Source organism: Sturnus vulgaris, chromosome 1 (assembly GCF_052056855.1).
Source record: "Sturnus vulgaris isolate bStuVul1 chromosome 1, bStuVul1.hap1, whole genome shotgun sequence".
In the NCBI taxonomy this organism is placed as follows: Eukaryota; Metazoa; Chordata; class Aves; order Passeriformes; family Sturnidae; genus Sturnus; species Sturnus vulgaris.
The window spans coordinates 105,060,272-105,079,775 of record NC_142243.1 but is presented as its reverse complement, the minus strand read 5'-3'; the positions used below and the strand labels follow the sequence as shown (position 1 = coordinate 105,079,775).

Here is a 19,504-nt window from a genome sequence, read left to right as displayed (position 1 = left end):
AATAGAAAGAGCAGTCATGCAACAAGTTTTTCCAGGAATACAGGTAACAGATACACAGAACAAAATTCTAATAATGGTAAAGCATTTCTATAAAAGAAAGTGCTGGATAAACACTGGAAGCCAGTATTTCTATCAAAGAAAGTGCTAGATAAACACTAGCAATCAGTTAAATATGTATATGCATAGAAATATATATCTCTATTATATGTACATTAAATACATACTGTCTTTTCAGTTGATCCATTGATTTTTTTTCCTCTTCAATTCTTGCCTTTACAGCCTTGACAATTGTAGCCTGAAAAAGCTCAGCACCCCTATATCAGAAACAGAGCAGAGGAAAAGAAAAAAGGAGAGGACATGTTAAATGTTTCTAAGTTTTCCTTATGGAAACTAATCACAGAGAACTCTATGTTCCCTCCATACATGACCTTATCTGCATCAAACAAAACTAATCCAGGGCCTGAAAGAAATTGGATCTAAAATAGTGAAACTTTAAAATAGTAACATCTTTACAGACAATCATTTCAAGATCTGGGGCCAAATGTTGTGAACCCTACTCAGCCTCTAGTTCCTCTCAGTTCCTCTAGCAGCTGCTCAAGGAATTCAGTTTCAAGTCCTCAAAACACAGAACACAAGTAGGTTCAAGGCTGAGGAAGGATTTCTTGCACACCCTCAAGATTTCTTTATAGTCATTTCAGCATTATAATCACCTGCCTCAGTCCTCCTGGAAGTTGTGAGCAAGGTCCAGCTTTGTCCAGGGCCATGGTGAGCATAGATTCAGCTTCACTTTTACCCTCTGAAAACTACGGTGCTTTCAATCTGACAATACAAACCCTTGAACAAGTTTCAAATGTGCCAAAAGAATATGGTTTTTCACCCCATTACATTAGAAACATAATCAGTTCATTGATTTGAATGTTATGGCCATTCTTCCTAATTCACACATGAACTATTGAAGGCTCTTAAGAGCCTTAAAGTCTCTCTCAGAGCAGTAGCCTAGATCTAAAACCTTTCTTTTGTCAAGAATTCAGTAAGAAAAGCTGTAATTTTAGAAGTTCACTCTTTCATTTTGGATGCACATTTCCCTATATAGGATGTATTTTGATACTCAGGATTTTGCTTTATGCTGTTTTCACTGTGAACCCAGCACACCAAAAGAGGTACAAAAAGGCCATATCCAGCATAATTGGGCATCAGCACTGAAATTCACCCTAGAACAAAAAGCCTAATGCAATATGGGGTGGAGGAGTAGGTCTTTTGGTAGCCCTCTTTACAGTGCTGAATTTTGTTTAGTGCAGGAAGCCAAACATGCCCCCTTCTTAAAATGATCCCTGGAAGAGGAAGATAAAAACTACTTCCTTTCATTACATGCAACCAAATTTTGCCCGGAAACACAGTCAGAAATCAATGTCTGTATGTCTTTTGAGGGGAAAAAAAGCCACAATACATTTAATCCAATATTAACAAAAGTAATTTCTTAGAAAACTTATGGAAATTAAAACCAGTATTTCATTCTTCATCTGCCTTCATATTATAAACCAGAAGAATGTTTGTGCTAGTGATGGTTCAGAGTGAATGCTTGTGGTGTAACAAGCCCAACGAGGTTAACACTTCCTTACCAAACCTAGGCAGTGTTCAGTGATGTGACATTTCCCAAGAGTGTTCCCTTTTCTTCCCAAGCCAGATGTAAGAACTTTCCCGTTTTCCCCCTCCTGTGATATTTCTTGAGATGGGATTTCTAAGGACAACTGTCTCAAACAGGCTCTAAGAGCAGAATATTTTCTTTCCAAGACTTAGAAACTCTGGCATTCTCTGTCATGCATATTGATGTTGAGAGAATGCTGCAACACAATTTCAGAAATTTTAATGGAAGCAGCAGATGGTATTTGGTAGAAAGAATGGTTTAATTTATATTAGATTCTCAATTAATTTGTTTTTTTGTGTTGAAGTTGGGTTTGCAACTATTAATTTGGCATGGATTGTTTAAATTGATGTTAAAGGACTGTTTTGGTGCTACCTATGGTAAACGGTAAGCAAGCACTGCCACCATGAGAGCTTTGAGCTGTTTAATTTAATTTCTTTCACATTTTCTGTTACCTTGATGCTAATATCTGTGAGGCTTTTATATCTGCAACCACGTGAAGGAAGTAGTAACTCATGAAGACTCTTCTTTGCAGCAACAGGAAAGCAAAACATATACTGTCCCAAATGATTCCTGCTTCTCCACTGGGCAGTTTACAATCTAGATTGCCCGTTGCTGGAAAAAGAGACCATCAGTGTTAGGAATTCTTTCACAATATTTAGTCAATTAAATAATCTTAGCCTTTAAAATTATTTTAACTATTTTAGATTTTTCTGAAGAAAACTGTCATGCATTTCCATTTGAGGTATACCATATTTCTTTTGCAACAAACCAAAAAGCTTCCAACAATGTGATGTCCCATGACAAGTGAGAATTCATCAGAAGTGAACCATTTGCCTATAAATTCACCCTACTTTAGTAAGTACTTGAAAACAAAGAATGGAAAAGGCATAATTTTTGTTACACTGAATTATTTGATTTCAGTGTTTCCTATAATGGTATATTTTCAATTTTTTCTTCTCTTCAAAGTGACTTTTTCTCTCATTTTTTAATTAAGAACACTATCAACAGGAGAAATGTGGTTTATTTTTGTCAAAATGACTTTTTGACTGCCACCATCTAATATTTTTATTTTTCTCCTCCACAACTCAGTTCAATGCTCCTTTCCATTGCATAAGAGAAGAAATATTTGAAACCACAAAACTGCTTCCTTTGGGGTAGGAGGAGACAGGCAGAGAGGAAATCTCATTCCTCCTACCTCTAGATTTTGGCTTGGGCTATTTCTTTCTTTCTTTATTCTCTGTAAGACAGCTCTCCTGGGGATATTAAAAAATTAAAACTGGGTTTTGTGGAGCTGGACTATAAACTACATGGCCTATGCTGCCCTATAGAAGGCAGTAGAAGGACTCAAGGGACAGGCTCTGGCTCGAAGCTGGCTTTTCAAGCAAGCAAGCCAATCTAATAGCTCTGGAAGGTCAAATTGCAAGAGCTTCAAAGCCTGCTGTGTCCAAACCCTAGGGAGGTGGAAAACCTGTGTCAAAGTTTCTGCTGCTGCCCAAAAAGTTTTGGATAACACAAGAATTCCTGGGCACTTCTCATCCTGTGAATTTGTGTCTTCACATTTACTTTCTTTTCCCCTGTCCCACACTTACCTGTTAGGATCCATCATGATGACAGGAATTCAGAATTTTGCTGCAGATTCACTAGGATGAAACAGCTCTTTAAATTCAGAAAAAAGCCCAAACTAAACCCAAAAACTACTGAAAAACCTGCAGGTTTCAAACTGTTAATCCAGGTTGTCAGGACAAAGTGGAGACAAATTAATAGTTCACTGAGATATGAAGGGTTTTGCTCTCCAAACTTCATTCGTCCCTTCTCTTACCTCCATCCACAGATATTATCCATTCCATTCCTTTTATCACCACATGAGAATAATCACAAGAAAAAAAATGCCTAAACTCACTATGCATGCAGAAAAATTACCACTTTCATGCCACACTGCACACAGGGAGTGCAGCTGGGAAAAGGTGCCCTGTCCATGCAGTGATGGACAGTGATGACCTTTTAGCTCAAGTTGTACAGTGAACCAGAGCATCACATCACCTGCATATATGGGAATGTGTGTTAAGTGCCAATATCTGTGAGCTGTTCATTTACAGCAAACACTGGCTGTGGGTGGATGTATGGGGATGGTCGTAGTTTTCTCTGTATATGTGTCTCCCTTGCTCCTGTGAAATGTTTTCAATATTCTGTGTTGCTAATCAATATAGAACCAAGATTTTTCAAAAGGTAATATGTCAAGGGAAGGCACAACTTAAATATGGTAGAAGATTTTAAGGTGATTTTTTATTTAAAAAAATAAAACTATGGAGAAAAATACACAATACTTACGAATATGGTAGCCTTTAACTGTACAAGCCAGGCTAAATGCCTGAATCACCCAGCAACTATTCTCAATTAAAGATTCAATGTAGCCACACGCTCCTATCTGCAAAGAAAAAAGGGCAGTGTCATATAACAAGATGTAGCAGAAATAAAGATAAGAAAAATTGCATCTTTTTACATTACAGGAGAAATAATACAGCCAAGTGCAGTCAAATTATTCTCATTACTAAAAGATCTTGGAAGAAAGAGTAGCTTTACTAGTGACACACAAACTAGTCTCAGACAGAATTTGGTTTTTTGATTATTAGTGAAATATGTGTGCATTTTTGCACAGAAAGGGACACATCTGGCATATGACATGATGTGACAACCAAGCAACTTTTATGACTCACTGACTTAATCTTGCAAACATACCTGGACAAGCTTAAGACACATGTAGCTCCACTGAATTCCCAAGCATAAAATGAAGCACATATGTAAGCATTTAGAACATTTGCAAATTCAAACCACCCATAAATCAATTTTATTTCAGCATACTGACTTAAATAAATGTAAAAAGAAAAATGTCTGTTCTTTGCAGTCCAGCACTAAAAACGTTCAAAGCTAAAAAGCAATTGCCAGGAATAAATCTAAATTTATCTTTCAAAAAGGTCGAAATTACTGGCTTGTCTTAATCACCTGTCAGTGCCACTGCAAGAATACATACAAAAGAGTTAATTAATGCAAGAAAATCTTTAATATTTTTCTGATGAATTTGACATTTAATTATCAAATATATCTGTTTCCACATGAATTTCACACTAGTTCTAAAGGAAACAGGAATGGAGTTTGTAACTTTGTAGTCAACTTTACTAATTACATTACATCACACGACTGCATCTCATATTAGGTTTGAAAATTCTTTATTTAAATAAATCATCTAATTAAATGTGCATTACTTATCAACAGTATGACTAATTTTGCACTTCTTACTCATTTTTCACTCCACTGAGATTTTCATGAGACTTCTAAGGAGAGAATTCAGTAGGCAAAGAAAGCAGAACCTGGCCCTTTGAAAGTAGCTTGTGAGCTTTCACAGAGCCCGACTGAGCACATGGGTGCACATTTTCCTGTGATGGATATGCCCTGCCATTCCCTAGCAATGCTGAATTGAAATAGAGACTGCTTTGTGCTTGCAGGTGGCTGTGGTCCCAGAAAAGGATTTTTAATGGCCACTCAATGCACGGTGCACACTTCCAGCGAAACTGAAGTGCTGAGGGCAGAGGAAAGGCAGCAGATCCCTACCGAGAGGATGTTCTTCATGGTGATCACAAAGACGTTGTAGGCAATCAGCCAGTCCCAGTAACGTAGAATGCTCCTAATGGGCTTCAGCAGCAGGTCTCCACCAAACAGAAGGAAATAAAAGCAGGCCACTAAGTAGCCCATACAGAATATACTGATCCTTGTGGTTCCCGTGATGAAGATGATGGTAAGCACAAACCAGAAGAGGTAACTAAATATTATCACTTTATACATGTCTAAGTAGGACCTAGAAGCAAAATAAGGAGAAAAAGTTACCATTTTTTCTGAGGGCAATCTTTCCTCTTTCTGCACTACTGGCTGACAGTTGTGCCCATGGTCTTCTGGGCATTCTCACACTTCAATATTTGTGCAGATGCTCACCATTAACATTACAGTCAGGGGGTTTGGTTCATGCACGGGTCTGCCTGGCTCATACATTCCACTCCCGCTCCTTCCTGTACATAGGAACCTTGCTACACCTGGTCAGGGCACCGTGCTTGCTGCAGGATCAAGCCTTGTATCATGGAAGGGAGGAAAACCTGTTCTCACCAAAATTCTTGGTAGAGAGATATTATCTGGCAATGCCATACATGTGATCTAAAGGCTGTCTGAGATCATCTTTCAAGAAGTCTGAAAGTGAGTGTAGCAAATCTATTTTAAAAAGCCAACTACAGTCTACCACTGAAAACAATTCCATATTTATTGATGACTTCAGCCTGGTCAAAAGACTAGTTTTCATAAACAACTGCTAAAAATATCTTTCTCTAATGGAGATCAACTGCAAAAAATTTGAGGGGCAAAGGTTTCTACAGAAGAGAAATGTGATAGAATTTACTGAAACATTTTCCAGGAAGCTATGAGACAAAGCTATCTGAAATCAGCCTGGCCCACAGTGGGAAAGAGAGAGAAACAATTTGGTGTTTTCAGATTCCTTAAAATCTTGCCTTAATATTGACTCAGTGAGCTTTCAAACAAGAATATCTGCCAAAGGCAATACCAGATACTACATATAGCTAAACACTGCAAAACCAACTAATTCTTAGTTTCCTCCCATTTATAGCATTTTGATTCCAAATCTAACTGTGTTTTCAAAGTCTGTTCACCCAGGCTGTGTAACTACATTTGTCAGGAAACCAGGCAGGGAGACAGAGCTGCAGGAGTGGGCATATAGCTAAGCCAAACCATGTAAGGAGCAAATGAACCAAATGCACTGTATGAAGCCACATAAAAAGGCTCCTGCTGCTTGATGTTCTCAGGCTCAGAACTTTCTAGGAGTATGTATTTATAGTCTTACATTTATAGGCCTGTATTACACATTTCACCAGAGAGGCATTTAATGAAAGGTAACAAGAAAGCTCCTTTATGTTTATTTGCTGCAAATATTTAAGAAATTTGTGATCTAGTGTCTGTGAAATCTACAAATATCATGACTTTGGAGATGTTACTGAGTTCTGGGTGATAAAACATTAACAAGGAATCAATATGCACTGGGAAAATAAAGAAGACATCAGTCGAAGAGGTCTTCATTAACTTGATGTGCACTAGAAATAGTGCTCTCATTGTTTCTCCAGAAAATAACAATTTATTTGATATTCCTTTAATAATAACTATTGGTGCGTGGGATGGCTAGGAAGAGATCACTTTCCTGACAATGCTCTATTTCAAAAAGCTTGTCCTTTGCTATCAACAAAATGCATCAGCATCTTCTGAGAAAAGCCCAAAATTGAACCAAGTTGATAAAAAACCAGCAATGTCTTAATTCTCTTCAATGAAAAGGAACTCTGACTCTTAAGAGAAAACTGGGACTCTCTCAATTCAAACTTCCCAAAATAGACATGTGGTGTTTGCTTGAGTCATAATCAGCAGCAGGTATCACTCTTAGATTAAAACTTCAGGAAATTAGAGAGAATATGAAAAGGAAGACAAAAATCTAATTACTTTTTCACTATAATGGTAGCCATTTGCTACATTTTAGCAGTCATTTAAAATATAAATACACCTGTTCTTCTTATATCCAAAATTACATTAAATATAATAGCCTTGGGCATCTCTAAACCAACCAACCAACCAAACAACGAAACTGGATGTAACGGGAAAATTTGCAGAAGGGAGGAGGCACTACAACTGTGTCCAGTGACAAATTATGTAGTCCTTAAAGATGGAAAGCATTCTGACTTTTATAACAGTGCAGTTACAAGCAAATCCAACAATAAAAATGGCTCCCAATAATTCATCTTGATGTGGACATCTCACAAAATGGTGTTTGAACAAGTCAGCCAAGGCACACCTAAACAATGAAGACCAATGTACTTCTGTGCTATCCCAGGAAGAATGCCACGCTGAACACAATGGAGAGAACCACTCAAGTTGCTCCAGGTAGATAAAAATTTTCCTGAAATCATATTTCTTTCAGTTACTATGCGGAAAATCTTGTCAGCATAGAGTGATGCATGCCCCATATTTTCATTAATTGCTTGTATTGATATGAGTAGGCCAAGTGCTGTAAGAGCAGGAACAAAGACATGTCTTGGTGGGGAGCTATCTGCATATTACCTCTCAAATCATTTGACACGTTCTCATACATAAATCTTTAAATTCTGCCTCAAAGCCCAGAATTTTAGGAAGCGAGGAGTTTTGGTTACTTTCTCGGGGATCATAACAGTGGGAGGCTGAAGGACAAAGACACCCCAACACTTAAAAAGAACCTACACAAACCCATGAGGACAGTTGAGGTGCTTACCCTCTGTTTAAAAGCTTTTATGCAGACAGGAGAAAATGCTTAATCTTGGATAGCATATACTGTGATTTCATGCTTTCACTGCAGACCACACAGATCGTTAGTTTAATGTCATGCAAAACTTCCAAACTTATTTTCTAAGTGTTCTTTAAGTGCTCTTTAAGCGTTTTTCAACCACCAAGAGCAAAAGGCCAAACTCAGGATGTGATATTTAACAATACACCTTAGAAATCTAAATAGCTGGTTCCCAAGGGGACAGTCCTACCCCCTGTCATCCCTTCAGCTCTGCATTTCAGCCCCTTTTTTGGCTTTGGCTCTTTGAAATGGTTTCAAGAAGAAAATTTGCAAAAGCCTATTTACTTTGAGGGAGGACAGAAGGAAGGGATACTTTTCTGACCATTTAGCCTCTGAACCAACTCAGTGCTGGTGTGATGGTGTGATGAGTGCAGAAAGGTGGAAGGGTGCAGCAGGAGGTGGGGAACACAGTCACACATCCAAATAAGATTAGCCACTACACCAATGCACCGAAAGCATCAAACTACAGGTTTTGGTAGCGTGACAGCCCCTGAATGAGAAATTACACAAAAGAAACCTGAAAGATTAATGAGAAATAAAACCCACTGATTTTCCAACCATGTCATTAGTAGAACCCACTAATACTCTGGACAACATTTTGGAAAAAATTACCGTATCAATTTGCTCAAAACCAAGGAAGACAAAGTCTGAAGCTCATTCCACACATCCATCAAAGCTATTTTAACCTCGGATGGCTCTCCAGATCAAATTTTGCTTTTCTTTTCTAAAGCTTTATTGGTCTTACCATGATTGTTTCAATATTTTATTTCCATAGGAATTTATTTTTTAACTGTAATACAATCCAGCCTGCTGCAGAGAGATTGCTGTAGGTGCAGTTGTTTTCCTGGCATGCTACATGATGTGTTTGACTATGACCAGTCTAGTGTCTGGACCTGTGCCTGCAGGCACCAAGAGGTGCTGATGCTGCAGCCAATAACCCCTTTCAGGAAAGGTATTTGTCCTTAGCCAGCGCTCTGAAATTTAGGGAAGAAAACACTTCTGCTTACACACTTGTGAGAGCCTTTTGTGGTGATGGATGCAGCTCAAGGCTTCTTCATGCTGGAGGAGCTGCTGTTATCTAGCTTCATTGCTTTTCCTTAGCAGCCCCCTGCTTTGAGTGTGGTACCCACCTTCACGTAAACCCAAGGCTCCTCCTGTAGCCTTCCTCAGATGACATATTGTCCCTATACATATGTGTTCTGTAAGCTTCACCTACTCCCAAATTTCTTCTTGCTCTCTTCCATATCTCCTATTCCTTACACTCTTAGCATCCTGTGTGACCCTGCATCAGAGCTTGTTTCTCCTTCTAATCTCAACATTGCTAATGTTCCCAAGCCAGCTTCCATCCTCAAACCCTTTGCCTGGAGCTCTATTTCACTTTCAGAAGGGAGTTTTGTTGATTTTCCCTCTGCCAATAGCAACATCCAATCTTCTGAGAACCAGCTCCCTTATTTCAATGGACTTCTTCAAACCTAGTGTTGTGGATCCCATAGGTCCTAGTTTGTACTATTTTTGTTACACTCAAGGAACTGATATTCTTTTACGATTACTTTCTTATCAGTGAAGTCCTTCCTTCATGCTTGTATCCACCTTAAAAATATGCAAATTCACAACTGTGTTATTTGTTGAGGCTCATTTTTAAACAACAGAATGTTTATCTGCTTTAAATAATAAATATGACAGGAACCCTGTAACGTTCATTTGCTGGTCCTATCTCACTAACCTAAGTTGGAACACAGTTCCAAGACTGGCATTACAGCTGCCTTTCAGACACGTTTCCTGACTCCCCTCATGATGGTTCCCAGAGTACAGGTATTGAAGGAGACAGTTCAATGACTGTCTCTGCTTCTAAATGGAAAAAAGCAGATTACAATCCCAAGCTTTTTTTCCCCTGACAATGTCTAAGAGAACGTCTGAAAACTTCTTGGGAACTGGAATGAGAATTTTCCAGCATTAGAGACTGTGGGAAAGGATTATCCTCAGTGAGGTGGCTTTAAATCCTGTGTCATTCTAAAAGCTCCTATTTCTATTCTTTGTTCTTATTTCTGTTTTCAAAGTCCTTTGGATGTGCACTCCTTTGGGGTCAAGCACGTATCCCCTGAGAAATCTGGGGGTGGAAAAACAAGAAAATTTCAGGAAATCTCTTACTTAGGCAGTATTTATCATTGTTGAACTCAAGTATTTCTCCAGAGAGAAGAAAATGAAGCATTTTGGAAATATGTTCTTCTTCTGCCACTGTTTATGTTGCAGTTAAAAGCTTTTTATCCATGTCTACTGGAACAGTGACCAAGTAGTACCTTCTGAAGCAAAATGACACTTCAGAAAGGATGCTTCAGTTTGCAGCTGCCATTCTTTTACATAGCAGTAAATACACATCAGGCTTCTCAGAAAACACAAGAATATCAAGCACAACTTTAAAAAAAATTCTTTTTCCATCTGCTTTGCTATTTATTCATAATCAGGTAGTCTTGTCTTACTGTTTGGCTCTTTCTGACTGACTTTTGGAGAAATCCTATTATTAATTTTACTTGCTTAGATAAGGTTTGAACCAAGTTCTTGTCCATGTTACTAAATATTTAGACTGTTCTGAAACTTCTCTTGAAAAGCCCAAGAAAAGTTTTTAGACAAAGCCCTTTCAGTTCCAAATTGTCTTGGATGGAGGCCAGATACATACATTTTCTTCTGAGGAAGATCTTCAGTGGATTACCCAGAGCTCGAGAGTCCTTCTTTTAAAGATTTATAACTCCTAATAAAATATTCAATCACCTTGAGGTATTGTCAGCTATTCTCTGGTGCTTCTTTGAGCAAATTAGGCATTTAGGATTGCATATGTGCTGCGTAACCTCTCAAAAATAACATAATGTAAAGCCTGGGATAATCTATACTGTAGTGAAAGCATTGAAAGAGACACTTAAGAGCTGAAAGAAAGGTAAGATACTCTAAAGAACACAAGAGCTATTATGCAGCTCATACTAAAGGAAGGTCTGTTTATACTTCAACACACCCTCCTACATGTTGCCATTACACATTTATGCAACTAAAGCTACAAACAAACAAACAAAAGAGAAGTTATAGCTTAAAAGGGGGTAGAAGGAAGACCTGTAAACTATAGATGAGTGAGCCTTCTCTCTGTGCTTGGAAAGATCATGGAGCAGGTCTTCATGGAAGCAATGTTAAGGCATATGCAAGACAAAAAGGTGATCCTTGCATGGCTTCACTAAGGGAAAATTGTGCCTGCCCACTCTGGTGGCTTTTTATGATGGAATGACTGCAACACTCTGTAAGGTCAACATATAGAGAAATGTCAGCTACCTGGACTTTTGTAAAACCTTCATGATGGTCCTACACGACATCCTTATCTCTCCAGACTGGAGTGACATGGATTTGACAAATGGGCTATTCAGTGGATAAAGAATTGGCTGAATGGATGCAGCCAGAGAGTTGGGGACAATGGCTCTATGTCATCTATGGTGGAGGTAGGTGACAAGAGGTGTCCCTCAGGGTCCTGGGACAGGGACAGGTGCTCCTCAATCCGTGACACAGACAGTGGGACCAAGTGCACCCTCAGCAAGTTTGCAGATGGCACCAAGCAAAGTGGTGCAGTTGGCACAACAGAAGATGGGATGCCATCCAGAGGGATCTGGACAAGCTGGAGAAGTGAGTCCATATGAACCTTATAAAGTTGAACAAGTCCTAGTGCAAGGTCCTGCACCTGAGTCAGGGAAATCCCAGACATGAGCATAGACTGGGAGAAGAATTCATTGGCAGTAGCCCTGACAGGAAGGACTTGGGCATTCTCATGGATGAAAAGCTGGACATGAGCTGACAATGTGCACTCATTCCTGAAAGCCACCTGCATCCTGGGCTGCTTCAAGAGGTCAAGGGAGGTGTTCTCCCCCTCTACTTTGCCCTCATGTAATATCACCTGGAGTACTGTGTTCTGATCTGGGGTCCTCAGTCCAAGAAAGACAGATTGAGTCCAGAGGAGGTTCAAGAACATGATCAGAGGGATGGAATACCTCTCCTATAAGAAAAGGCTGAGAGAGTTGGGGTTGTTCAGCCTGGAGAAGAGAAAGCTCTGGTGAGACCTCACTGTGGTCTTCCAGTAATTAAAGGGGTCCTATTGAAAAACAGAGGGAAGTGTTTACACAGGCATGCAGGGATAAGACAAAGGGAAGGGTTTTAAACTAAAAGAGGAAAGATTTAGATTAGATGTTAGAGAGAAATTCTTTACTCAAAGTGTAATGAGGCACTGGAACAAGTCACACAGAGTTGTGGATACCCCATCCCTGTAAGTATTCCAGGCCAGGTTGCATGGGGCTTTAAGCAACCTGGTTTAGTGGAAGGTGTCACTACCCTTGCTAGGGAGGCTGGAATTAGATGATCTTCCTTTGAAATGGAAGGCCGCTTCCATTTCTATGCAAACCAGTCTATGATTCTATGATTCCCTGCCCAAATATCTACAATAAAAGATATTATAAACAGGAATTTCCTTTGTTCCTGAATGCATTAGTTAATGAGTTTTCTAGTAATTCATTATTCATTTTTCAAACAAAAAATGTTCCTGTTCTTTTTTATTTCTCTGTCTTATTTTCATTCTTCTCCTTTTTCACACAACACAAAACTGTTCCATGAAATGGTTGGACAGATTTTTGGCATTTAGGTGGAACAAATATAAAGTGATTGCAGTTTACTTATTCAGCTCATCTCCACTAATGGGTTCTTTGCTTTTCTGGGGCTTTTTGTATTCTCAATCAGTAACATTACCTACTGCCTAATACATGCAGCAAACTCCCAATTAAATGGTTATATATTGTTAATCACCTCTCCACAGGTCTCCTTGGTCAGCACACATCCAGCAGTGTGTCTGAGTGAATGTCCTGCTTCAAGGTGATGCCTACCATGCACATGGACCAAAACACAGAAATTAACCCAAAGGATTGTGGAGAGGCCAGGCCAGTTCAGCTTGAACTTTGCTTTCCACTATGGACCTGATTCTGATTACCACCCAAAATCTTCAAATATCCTTTGTGTTTCAAAGTTTCATGTTTGTCCATTTGGGAATATCTTTATACAGATGACCAGAATTGCTTATCAGATTCCAGATAACATTGAGAAGGTCCCAAAAGAGGCTGTTTAAAAAGCAGTGATTTTCCTGCCTTTTTCTCTTCCAAAGACAGCTTTAAAACACATTCTCATTGTTAGCGAGGTTTTTTTCAGAATTTTTTTTCTGCACTAAGGGCGGAAAATTTGATCTTTCTGCCAGAAACCAGTGATGGTCTTTACCAGTGACTAAACACATCAGTGTGCCCAATGGAACTGCTGCATCAGCCTTTGCTAAGATGGACACTTCAGTGGCAAGAGAAAAACTCAAGAAATCTCCACTACATTTCCTCTCAACAAAGCCCTATTTGTCAGATATCTTTTAGAAAGCATTCTCACTTGATGGAGCATTTTGAAGAAAGATTAATACTTCTCCCTTCCTGCTTATGTAACTGAATCTAGAGCACCGGGTTCACTGTGTAGACTGGAAATTCTCAAGGGGGAGAACAGTTCAACCTTTGCCTAGTAGCAACTATAAATCTCTGGACAAATGAGTCAATCCAATGTCTCGAGAGTTCAAAGCTATTTCAAGATAGATTTGGCAACCAGTGGTAACAGAAGTAGCAGGATCATTCTAAAGATCTTGAGAAGGACTTCTAGTGATACCACTTTTCTGGTAAAATAAATAAAAGTCTGTCATCAAAAGGAAGATTTTTATGGACATTAGTTCTAGACATTTTTGTATTCCTGTCATACTGAGAAATCTGTTGGTAACATGCATTCACATATAAGTCTGACAGAACACCACAGCTAAGAAATCTTACTCTTCCCATTTACTCTTGTGATACCGCACAAAGTTTCAGAGAAAACTTCAAATACAAGCATATCCAGCACAATTTAGAAGAGCTGAGCTAATCTGTGTTTGCTGAAATTATCACACAATGGAACAGTTCCATTATTTGAAGGCCATTCAGAACAGACTGCCTCAAGCTCTGGCCCTTATGTATTATTCACCTTCTTAAACAACCTTGCATGCAATGCTCAGGAACAGGAAGACATGTCAGTTGTCCTTCCAAGACACTTTTATGGTTCTTTTGCCTAGATGAAATAGCACAAAGGACAGTCTCAGAGTCTTATTTTGATTGTGCTTACACAACAACTTGGCAGGACACAACTGATGACTTTTTGAGATTAAACACATACATGGGAAACTGCAGACTACAATGGATTCTTGCTAACATGTCTTTGGGGGAAACCAGGAAAGCACTTAAGTCCACCCTAAATGCTGCCCCACTGGGCATGCATAGAAGGAAATTCAAATTTAAGTACCAAGATTCTTTTTGGAGTTGGAAATACAGAGGGTTAGATTAATTTAACAGCCAAACTACTTTTTCCTTTCAAATTTTCTAAATCCACATGTGCACAGATAGCATGCAAGAACTTGTGACCTAAAAGTGAAGATTTTGCAATGTGTTGGTTGTCTAAGACAACAGTGGGACATGATGATCTTAAAGGTCTTTTCCAACCTAAATAAGTCTATGACTCTGTGAATACAGGCTTTCAGGCAAATTTATCACTGAACTTCTCTGGAGAGCACTTAAAACAATCATCAATTTTACGAAGATGTGTTTGCATTCACTCTGTTCTAAACCACATGCTGATTACCCAGAAATTAACTATCAGCTCTCTCATACAGCAGTATGTTAGATGGGAGCATACATGAATACAAATTCCAAATAAAGTTGGAAGCTGTGAGAATGACTTTTACGCTAGTGAACTTTATAAAAAGGAAGCGCTGTATTTTCCAGGTGTTTAAGATTCAGTTTTTACCGGCAGTGGATGAAGTCAGGAACAGGATTATGCTGGCTAAAGGATGCTGCATCAAGGTTCATGCAAATTTCCACATTGTCTCCAGCCATGATTCGTACTGCAGCTTTATTTTCATCCTCAAACGTCTGCCTTTGCAAGGATGCACACAGAAGCAGCATGAAGTCGTCTAGGAGAAAGCAGTGATTGCAAGGAAAAATTCAGTCATCAACATAGGTGTAAGGAGAGTTGTGATATATTATAATGTAGTTACCAGACTGTTTTCCCACACTTTGAACCTCCAAGACTGAGTGGTTTTCAATGCATTTAACTCTGAATTGAAATTTGTTAATGTTTTTACGTTTTTTACCTGTCATCATCTAAGACTTTTATGGAGACAGAAATGAGAAAAAGGGAAATATTCATACATTTTGATGTAGAATTATTAAAAAGGGGATACAGGAATAGTAGATGCAAAAAAATCCTAGTTTTGTGAATTCTTCTACTATATTCAAACCCATGCTTAGTGTTCAATTGCCAAAAAAAATCTGTCATCTTGCTATTGAAGTGTAAATAAAAGTCTGGCTTCAAATTCCATTGTACAGATGATTTAAGCAAAGAACATATAAGCACTTCATAACTATGTGCTAAAATACTTACACACAAGGAAGACAGGGTTTGGTCTCACAATGAAGTCTGGAAAGTATAACCACTTTATGATGTTGGAGTTGAAGTTGGCATTGCCACTTCTCCATGGATAGTCTGTGTGGCAGAAGCACGCAAAAATTCAATCAGTACTTCATAATAATTACTTAATCCTTTTCTTCAGAATACTTACCAATTTTCCAGCATTCTTCTATAAAAGCAAGTAGCAGTAATCTTACATAAAGGGTGTCCTTACCTTTACAAGGAGCAGGTGGGATGCCAATGCAAAGGAAATACTGGAATGTAATGATGCATGCTAGAAAACAGCAATATTTTGGCCAGATCTCTGCAATAGCTTTTCTCCTACGTCGATACAACACAGCTATCAGCCAGAAGGCATGAATCATTGCATAGAAATCCATCCTTTGACCAATTACATTCACTGATAGAAGAAAACAGGTCTGAAAACCAAGTAAAGAAACATAAACAACTTTTAGAATCTCATGGCTAGTCAATACAGCAGTAATAAATTATTATGGATCCTGACAGAATGCTTGGATGTGGCTGCATCTCACTGCAGGAACCCTGTGTAAACCAACATGCTCCAACTGCAACTTCCACCACTCCAGCCAAACACCCAAATTTTTTGATACTCTTCTGTCTAGAGCAGGTTTCCATTATCTGATATCTAAAGACACGGGAAGGAAAGAGCCTTCTCACGATAGCTGGTATGTGAAATGTTGAATTGTTGCCAAGCAAAGAATGCATTACAAAACCACATATTTTGATAGGACGTACAGATGTGGAAAGGAAGAGGAAATATTAAGATTGGTAACAACTAAAATGTATCCTCATGTAGGAAATGGACAACACATTTAGACCATAGAGCTTCTATTGGTGGTAGACAAATCCAGTCAATTCTTGCAGCAGCTTTAGTTTTCCATTATTCTAAAGGCTCTGCATTCCAGCATTTCTGTTCTCTGGCTTCACTGAAAGCAGTCCCTTCACTCACTTCCATGAAACATGTTTTGAAACTCTGTGAAAACCTCATTTATTCTGTGCACTATGCTATTTTGGTTTTCTCTCCCCCCAGATTAGAATGATCTTGAAATTATTTCCCAAAGGAAATAACTTGCTGGGCTTTTAAAATTTTCATTCATTCTTAATCCTCAGATGGCTGTGAATATTTGTTCCATTGATCAAAGTGGTGGTAGTGTTTAACAGGTCAAGAGCATCATTATGATTAAATTTAGGATGCATTACTCTGGGAGTTGCCTCCTTCAGATAGGCATAGAAAATTGTGAAAAATCATTATTTATGGAAAGATCTTTTGAAAGTACATTTCATGTGCACATGAACAAACAGACAAGGTAAGAGAACAGAGATGACTAACATGAATGATGACTAATAAGCCTCTAGATGTCAAACACAGCCCAAGCTACTATTCAAAAATAACACATTCAAAAGGCTTGGAATGATAATCTAAAGAAAAGTAATACATATTTACCTCCAAACCAAACTTGTAGAAGAAGTAGTTTATGAAATACTTGACACAGTTTACAAGTCCATCATCCAGATGAGCTCTTGTAATATCATGGAAAATGGTTTTAGTCACAGGTGTGGTGAGGTTATTTCGACATCTGTAGTACTCTTGGTGACGGTAAATTGTAACTTCAAAAGCCAGAATAGCCAGCATCAGTAAGTTATTCTATGGGAAACACAATCAGAAGAATATTAAATGAAAGTCAAAACCATAAGAAGCTATAAATTTTTTTTATAAGAATAAACTCATTATTACTCAAATTCATGTTATTACTGAGGACTTCCGCACCCCAGAATGCACTGGCACCTATTCCCAATTACTATGATTGAAACAAATAAGGGTTCACACCAATTCTTGGATTTGATAAATCATACAGACATCCAGAAGATACATATAAAGACATTAATTAAAAATACTATTAAAAAAAATAGCTGTGGAAATGAAGGGAAGGAAAAAGGCATTGAGCCATTCATGTGCCCTCTCATATTTCATAGCTTCTCTTAAGTTATCATGTTTTGTTTTGAAGGAGATAGAAGATACAAACATACACAAAATCCTCTGCAGAGGTTTAGCTGTCAAGCATTAACTTTCCTAAACAAGGATATTGGGTACAGCAAATGTAACCTGGGCACTCTTTCACATGAACTGTCAGTCTTCTCTCATGCACAGCTTCTTCTGTCCCAAAGCCAAATTGACAAGAACGCAGTCAAGGGTGGCTATGAATTGATTTTTTATTTATCTCAGGAGGGAGATCTGTCCTATGCTCAACAGAAAAGAGGTACTAACTCCAATGGCTATTTAAAAAGACCAGCTCAGAGGAAGTGCCTCAAGGAAGTCATAACTGGAAACAGAAGTGGCAAACTCTGGATCTCTGTTCTCTGAGAAATATTTGGGACAAGAGTCTCCTGAAACAAGTGCCACTGAGATTTTTATATTTTCTGACAATCTTAAACTGTGTATATAGAATGTTGAAGATTCTTTAAATTAATAAGAGATATGGTTTTCCCTAGGACCTGGAACATTTTCATTGCAAGTAAAGATTTTTAATCAAAACAGGAATAATAAAACATTGCTCACAGGCATCAACCAAAACCAAGAAGAAAAACAACAGATATCCATTCACTAGTGTTTGAATGAATGATTCTCTTAACTCATTATATTTTCTAAACTGTGGCTAAGGAATAAGCACTTAGAAAAATTAACTTCAAGCACACACTGTCTTTCAGGGCAATTACTTTAATTAGACCCATCAGTTCTTTGGTACCTGAAAGCCTCTTAATTACTTAAGTAAGAGTTCTTAAATATAACATTTCTTAAAGAGTTTTTAACAGATGGTAGAGTCCAAAAGTGATAATTCTACATGAAAGAATAACTTAATTGGTACTGAATCCCTTCTGGAAACATCTCTGTGCAACAGATGTGGTTTTCTGTTGCCTCTTTCCATCTGTACTTTCCTATTATCAGTGGTTTGCATTACATTTCTTTTGTGTCTGACAGATTATTTATTTCAAAGGTACTTTCATCACAAATAAGAAAAAATCTGAATACGAATAAAAAAGAAATTACCCTTAAGTACACAAGAAGGGGATAAGACTTCCTCAATCCAACCCACTCTGCAGGATCAACTGGCCCACTGTAGAGCACTGAGGTTTTCAGTTCTTCTAAATCGACCTTAGTTTCATTCTCTCCTGGCTAAAAAGAAAAGGCAACAGTTATAAAACATGACTTTAAGACTGCTTGGGAAGGGTATGATAATCAACAATAACACTTCAGGTGAACTGCTATTTTTGTACTTGATATGCTTCCTTTTGCTCTCCTTCACTGAAGAAGACAGCAGCCAAATCTTTTTAATGTGCATTTGTACTCACCAATGTACAGTTACTGGAAAATGTCTTGGGATCAATAGATGTGAGCTGGTATAACATTTTGCAGACAATAATCACACATGTCCAAACAGTGCAGATACTTGATGCCAGTGGGCGAAACTGAGCATATGGCAAAGCAAGAGCCCAGGCAATTAAAAACACAAAGTTAAACAGAGACACCTGAAAACACAAAAACAGTACAGAAATTACATCGAGTAACAAAAGAACTGAGAAAGTTTGACCTTTTCCACAGCAGGTAAAAAAAAAAAAGAATCATTCAAAAGAAAGGGACACGCAGAAACTTTGAGGAAAATACTGAAAAAAACAAAATTTACAACAATACCCACAATAACACAGACACAAAGTATTAAGTGAAGAAGGAAAAACTTTACAGTTGGCTTAGGAAGAAATTTACCACCTACATAATATTAATACTATTAGATCCACAAAATTCCATATCTTTCTTATAGACAGATGTGAAATACAAAGGACCAGATGCAGCTTCTGCTGCTTTAGTACACATGAAACAAGGAAGAGATGGC

The 19,504-nt window shown here is 38.2% G+C and overlaps 1 protein-coding gene across 8 annotated transcripts in view; it reads right to left on the bottom strand.

Annotated features, from left to right (window-relative positions):
* Positions 1-19,504, bottom strand: part of PIEZO2 (piezo type mechanosensitive ion channel component 2) — a 283,367-nt gene that overhangs the window by 47,217 nt on the left and 216,646 nt on the right. For all 8 annotated transcript variants that reach the window (XM_088173061.1, XM_088173074.1, XM_088173073.1 and 5 more), the window contains 10 exons: positions 18,966-19,142; positions 18,664-18,789; positions 17,062-17,262; positions 15,811-16,015; positions 15,570-15,671; positions 14,934-15,099; positions 5,252-5,495; positions 3,974-4,070; positions 2,098-2,257; positions 225-314 (listed from right to left, as the gene is read on the bottom strand). In XM_088173061.1, the coding sequence (XP_088029187.1) occupies positions 225-314; positions 2,098-2,257; positions 3,974-4,070; positions 5,252-5,495; positions 14,934-15,099; positions 15,570-15,671; positions 15,811-16,015; positions 17,062-17,262; positions 18,664-18,789; positions 18,966-19,142 (1,568 nt within the window). The remainder of the gene's footprint in view (positions 1-224; positions 315-2,097; positions 2,258-3,973; positions 4,071-5,251; positions 5,496-14,933; positions 15,100-15,569; positions 15,672-15,810; positions 16,016-17,061; positions 17,263-18,663; positions 18,790-18,965; positions 19,143-19,504) is intronic.